This window comes from Mesitornis unicolor, unplaced genomic scaffold (assembly GCF_000695765.1).
Source record: "Mesitornis unicolor isolate BGI_N332 unplaced genomic scaffold, ASM69576v1 scaffold34439, whole genome shotgun sequence".
In the NCBI taxonomy this organism is placed as follows: domain Eukaryota; kingdom Metazoa; phylum Chordata; class Aves; order Mesitornithiformes; family Mesitornithidae; genus Mesitornis; species Mesitornis unicolor.
In genome coordinates, this window is record NW_010207202.1 from 113,979 (window position 1) to 120,794 (window position 6,816).

At 38.7% G+C, this 6,816-nt stretch overlaps 1 protein-coding gene across 1 annotated transcript in view; it reads right to left on the reverse strand.

Moving 5' to 3' along the window:
- SPATA16 (spermatogenesis associated 16) overlaps positions 1-6,407 on the reverse strand; it is an 81,108-nt gene extending 74,701 nt beyond the window's left edge. The window contains exons 1-2 of the mRNA XM_010192049.1: positions 6,252-6,407; positions 3,541-4,176 (exon numbers count right to left, since the gene is read on the reverse strand). Coding sequence (XP_010190351.1) covers positions 3,541-4,176; positions 6,252-6,407 — 792 coding nt within the window. The remainder of the gene's footprint in view (positions 1-3,540; positions 4,177-6,251) is intronic.
- Positions 6,408-6,816: the final 409 nt, after the last annotated feature.

Below are 6,816 nucleotides of genomic sequence, written 5' to 3' on the forward strand. Positions count from 1 at the left end.
CCCTACATTCTAGCAGATGGATGCCAAAAATTTAGGGAAATTTACAGTGATGCTCAGTGTACTATATGTAATACACTGTACTATTGTGCTAGGAGGTAGAAGAGTAGAGACTATTGCCCCAGTTTCTGCAGCTATTTTCCTCACTAGCAAGAGAAAATACTTAATTCTTAAGCTCTAATGGTGAGAGTTCTCCATGGGAGCATTATTTTTCCCTTTCCCAGACCAACTATAATGCAGCTGACTAACACTAAGTCCCTCCTGATTAATTTAATGGTAGCTAAATAGTGCAGAAATAGTGAGAAGCCACCAATTGGTAACACTGCCATCCCAATGTCTGTGGTAATCAGCACCATGCTGTCCAATGTATAAAAGTCTCTAAATTAAACAAGGATTTCAGTTTTCCTTTCTGACTAATAATTTTCCTTTTTTACTTTTTTTTTCAAATTCAGTAATTTCAGTGCTAGACTTTCAGAACTGCCTTCTATTTGCATATCTGAAAAACAACACAATTTAAAGAATGACAATATGACATGATTATATAGATGGATCTAGAAAAGACAATTTGGCTTAAAGAAGAGCCAAGAAATGTATGATATTTGCAATACATAAGGTAGCATTAACTTTAGTGAATCTATTCAAATGTAATGCTATGCTCAAACTGCAGTAATGCCAGACTAAACCTTTAATTTCCTTAAATCTGAAAAAAGTCTGTAAACATTTTGCACCAGAAGCTATTGCTTTGAATTTTCTGTCCCTTTGAGCTTGTTACACATTACATGTCTCTTCACTCATGTGAAATGCAGAGGATTTTTTTTTTATTTCTTAAGAGCGATGGGTAAATCAACCACAGTTCCAATCTCAGCAGTTTAAATTTTCTGGGTTTTCCTTGCATTATCTCCAATTTGTCTATATAGACATTGGAGATGATGCAACAAAAATGATACAGAAGTTCAGAAAGCATGATCTGGGAGGATATACTAGGAAGGTTGAAGGTATTTAATTTAGACAAGACTGAAAGGAGGTATGCTAAAAGGTTGCACATACAGTGAGATGAGGCTGATTAATTGCTCTTCATGCCAAATAAAGATTAAAAAAAAGTTATGAGCTATTCTGCAGCACGGAAGATGTGGAAAAACTTTCTATCAGCTTGCTGATAGAGATGAGAAGTCCCTCTTACTGGAGATTTTTAGAAACAGAGTACAGAAGTGTCTTTCAGGGATATTCTGGTCTTTGCTTCTGAGCAGAGCTGGATTAAGAGACTGCTGGGAAACCCCAGCCCTACAACTCGGTGACTTTCCAATCACTCTGACCACAGTCCCAGGAAGGAATTCCTTAACCTCTGCTTGTCCTTTCACCAGGATGTCTATTAGCCAGCCTTTCCATTTCCTCTTAGGAACAGAAAAGTACTCCTTTCCTCTCAAGTGACAAATGTTTTTGTCCCCATGAAAGCTCATTTCTGAACATAGAGGGGGAAAAAGGCAAAAAAAGGTGACGCTTTCCGATTTTACTCACTCACTGCTATAATAGTTATATTTTTAAAATAGAATGTATTTAGTATTGTAGAAAAAAATAGGAAGAGGATATTTGCTTGTGAACTCCAAACCTCTAATATTTTACAAATGCTTCTGAATTGAGTTTGGCAGTACAGCACTGAAACAAGTATACTTGGACCCTTTTTCAGAATGTCAAGTGCATAGCTGAAGTGATTGGGGTCAGAGTGGAGATAAAACATTAGGGAGAGTCCAGCGTGCAAGTCCTCTATTCTAATCACCAACCGTATTCCTGTAAAGTGGAAAGTGTGGTGTATCTTTTTTTCTTTTCCATTTTATTTGAAAAGCAGACACTGGCCTTTAAAATCTTTACAGCTGCTAAGAGTGGGGTTTTTTTGCATTATGTATCATGGAAAAAGTCAAACCCTCATCTGCACAGTAAATGTTAACAGCTGGGTTAATTGTGAGGCTATAGGGCATCTTTCAAGGTTTATAAGACAGCTATGCTCTTGGAGATACGGTTTTCAAAATGCTGCCTCTTTGAAAGCAGCCTTTGGCTGCACAGTGCTACTTTTTAACAGGTTTAACATTACTAAAAATTGAGATGCTGATGCCATTATTAAATTTCATTCTGCACACAAGCAAACAGTTTATCATAGTCTGTTCCCAGCAACTGTAATCCAATTTTTGTTATCTTACTTTGTTTAAAAAAGAGAGAAAGATACTGTACGTCAATCTGATAAAAATGTTTAAATAATTGGTGCTTTTTTTTGTGATTATGTCAGGTTTTATAGAAGCATTAGGGAAACACGACAGGGTAACTAAAATCTGATTACATCTAAGTCCTTGCCCATTATGTGATTATTATGAACCATGACTTCTACTGGCACATTATGAATTACATGGTCATAATACAAGGGATTTCCAATATAATTAACTGAGATTAGCAGTGCTAGAGAAATCTGGGAATAATGATACAACTTTGAACAATCAGTTTTACTGTAAATGCTGCTAGCTCTGGCTTCCAGGAAACAGGAGGCTGGTGGATGTGACCCACCTGCTGGGGTTTCCTATGCCTCCTTTCTCTTCCCTCCCCCAGCAAAATTAATGTCAACCTTGCCAGTGTGTTAGGAACTCCCTCTTTTACTGTTTTCTTTTCATATTATATTGATAAAACTCAAGGCTGGTTAAGATTTTCAAAAATGTCAAAGGTCTTTAGATACTTTCTTTTTGGGGGGCTCAGCCTGTAACTGGAAAGGCCTCTGCTTTTGAAAACATAGAAATACCTACTTATTGAAGAACAGACCTGTTTAAGACAGCTCAAGTTGGAGCACTTAAAGGCAGAAAGTCATGAAAATCACAGATTAGTTTCAAAGATCATAGCCAAGGTCATATTATTTCTTTAGTATCTCAGGCAGGCAAGAAGTCTTTCTTTTCACAAAAAAACCCCAGCTCTTAGCTGCTGAGGAGAAAGCTGACTGTGTCCAGAGAGAGTTGCTGACTACTGGACCTCTTCTTTCTCATGCAGATAAAAAGGGATTTCTACATGGATCCAGTGGCCATCTTCTGGCTTTAGAGGAAAAAAAGGGAAACAGAGTGCATGATGGAAATGTTGTAGGGGGGAAAAAAGAGACTACTACAGACTTTCTGTTTCACCCAGTAAAGCATGGACAGCTGGGGTAGAGAGGAAATTCCCCTGATTATTGAGATATCATTTGTCTCTGATAGAGCTGAGATTAAAAAGAGGAGCACTTTTTTTCACTCTATGGAATTAAAATTTCCTCTCTACATAAATATAGTTGAAGAGCTAGAGAAGAATACAAGATCATTTGAGAGATTTTGGTTCAGCCTGGTGCCCTCCTCCTCCTCTGACTTATTTATAGCTCTTAATTTTCAGATTTCACAAGAAATTGCATCTCAGATTTTTTATTAAACCATACACATCCTAGGTTTGTGCTCCTTGTTCACTTTGATATTATTACACCCAGTCAGTGCAATGACAGCCTTTCATTTACTTTGCTCTGGTGATTGGACTCCTTTAAACCCGTACCTCCAGTGCTGCTGAGAACTGCTCCACTGCAGCTGTGTAGTTCTCCTGTCCGTAGCAACTGCTGGCCTCCTGGAGGGTCTTCTGGAGCTGGATGTCAAGCTGGGGCAAAGCTCTGCCGTTGGGTGTGCCCAGAGCATCTGCTTTTTCAGACTCCCCACACACTGATCGTGTGCTTGTAGAAACCCCAGGCTCAGCAAACTCAAAGGAAATGTCCTCCTCAATAGTGTAGACCAACTCAATTTCTATGGCCTTTATCCTTTTCAGAGAAATATGAGGCAGAGGTGTCGGGTTTAACAGATCGCCAGTCTCTGATGTTGTCTCTTCTTTTTTCACAGCTAGTTCTTCACTGTTTTCTAATTTCCGTTTACAGCTTGTTCTGTCTACATTATTAGTTTGGTTTTCCTTCTTTCTCTCTGTCATTTTAACTCTCTTTAGAATTACTGTTGCTGTGCTTTCAAAGAGCTTTTTGACCTCTTGAACTGCTTCTGGAAGAACATTCAATTTGGTTGTTGCTACATCTGACTCCTTGCTACTATGCATATGCTGGGAGGGTTCATTCTTGCCATCCATCCTTTCAAGACTTTTTCGGAATTCAATATAGCTTTCTGATGCCATAATATGAGCAAAGAAAGAGTCCTAGGAGAAAATGTAGAAAAGTTAAGAATACTCAGATGTTGCAAAGCCAAAAAAAGCATGCAAATGCTTCCTTCACTAGTTGTACTGTAGGCACCATTATGAGAGAAAACTGTTCAATAGTTAGTACGTAAAATAACAGACTCTACAAATACTTTCTCTTTCCTATGTAAAAACTTAAGGAATTTTAAATATTTTTGCTAGCTCTCAATAGCGGATGTTTGTTTATGTAAAGTAATGCCACTGTGTCACTTTGTTATATCTGCCACAAGAAGGGAAAAATCTGGCTTTTAATCAAAAGAAAAACAACCAAACCCCTATGACTAATTGACTCATGTTGGACGTTGTTACGGGGTGGAAAAAAATCACTGTGGCCTGATTTTTGAAGAGCTGGTAAGTACAGTGACTGAGGTCAGAGAGGGGTGTTCAAAAATCAGACAGAGTGGATGTATTCCAGAGGGTCAAAAGCTCCAAGTGGAGTCCCAGTTTCAGGTGCATTTGAGCAAAATTCCAATCTTGGTTTGGGTTTCAAAGCCATTTCTTATTGAACCATCTGCAACAGACATGAGTATTGGTATTAAGCTACCCTCCCTTAGTAGTCAACAGCCTAATTCTCAGTTCAGGGAACTGGTAGTGGATTCAAACTTGTACAACAAGGTGCAGAATCAGGTTCATAAGCCTGTTCTCAACACCAATTCTTGTATAGTAGGATAGGGAACTTGATCTGCATTGTAAACGCGTAATTGTGCTCAGATTGAAAGGAAATGTTGATTTTCATCTGCCTCTGCTGACTTCATAGTGAAAAGGCAGAAGGCACAGGCAATTTTCTCCTCAGTTTTCCCATCAGTTATGAAAAGTTTACTTGTAAATATCTTCAATGATAATTGTCTTTCAGTATGCTTTGTTAAGCATACGCACTCAGCCTTTAACCTTGTGTTATTGTTCAACAGACATCCATGTGTGTAGCACCAGTTTAATGTACTTAACTACAGGTACAGATTGTACAAAGGGAAGATGCATAATAAATTCATTTCTGTTCAGCCAGAAACAGATTTTAAACAATAAGCAACTTGTTGAGTTTTAGTGAGGACCCCACAGTATGTGCTACTGCTCTTGTAACAGCTGCCGAAATGTGTCCTAGGTGCTGTGGAGCAGTGAACCTTTATTGTTATGGCAATGGGCAGAAATTTATAGAAAGGGTTAAAGGGAAGAGACGAAGGCATTTTAGACCGTATGAGAAGCTGATACTGAATTTTAATAAGGTAAATAAGGTTTCAAATCTTTCTCATGTTTCCCCCCCTTCCCCTGGCTAAGCCAGATTGCAGAGCCAGGACTGTCACCAGCCCTGAAGCCAGGAACTTGTTGATTTTGACATTTTGTTCACAACATACAGGCTGAAAACTTTACTGTAGCAGAACTGCCTGTGGAGAAACTTATACCTCATTCCACGGCTGCAAGAGAAAGAGCGAGAGGTGAGGGGATAATTGTGTGATTTAAGGTAATTTCAGCAGACTTTTTTCAGCAATGTGCTGAGCAATCACAACTCCTACTGAGTTCAATGGGTATAGAAAACCACTGGCCCTTCCCGGATAGTGCTCTGCACTTGTCAGAATAGAGCTCAAAGGAATCATATTTATAGCAAGCTATTTTGAATGGCAGCAGTAAAGCAGCTGGAAAAGGCTAACGTACTTGCATCTGGCAGCAATTTTACCTGTTTGCAAGACATTCAATCCCTTTTTAAAACAAACCGTAGCATAGACTAAAGATTGGAAGCTGGTTTTTTTTTTTTTCCTTTTCGGGGCTGGCTTCAGCACTAGGTAATTTAGGAAATTATGATTTATCTTCACTGTGCAGTGGAACAGAGCTACTCCAGCCAACCTCAGGACCAGCTGAGGGAATGAGCTGATAATCTTGGTGCCATGTAATGCCAATGTAACTGTCACATATAGGATCTGTGAGGAATGGCTATATGGCTATACCAAGCTCTGGAGGGGCAACACAGGACTTTCACAGCCTTGTGGGTGGGCTGTTCACTGAAAGCCCTGTAGAAGTCTAGAAAATGAGATTTAAGTGTCTACATCAGATACAAGTTTGCAGGAATTTTTCTTTGAGCAGCCATATAGTACCAAGGGGCCCTCAAGAAAAATTACTGGACGCTTCTCCTTACCAGAAAGCTCACAAAGGGAAAGCCCTATATTTGATGTGGGGTTGATTTCAGCCAATTTCCCATTCATGCTGATCCAAACTGTTTGCTGTGACCGTCTTAAGCAGTTTAAAATAATTTACCATGGAATAAGAGAAAAACAGAGCACAGACTGTGAAATACAGACCAATAATTCTTTAATCACTTATGGACATTTTTGCAGTGGATCAGCACCTGAAATGAACTTTGCTGTATCAGGTAGATTTATGCTGCTCCTATTGTATTTTAGGTGTTGAAGCTGATTAACATGACTTTGGGTTGTGCAATGGAAGCATGTTATAACTCAGGCAAGATCACTTTAATCACTGTCTCAATTAAAAAAACACTTTGAGGGAAAAGCTTTTAGAAAATCATTATCTTTGTCAGTTAAGTATTTTCCTGAGACTTTGGTTAAAATATCTGTTTTTTTTATTTTGGAAGCATTTACTGTAAAATGCTTC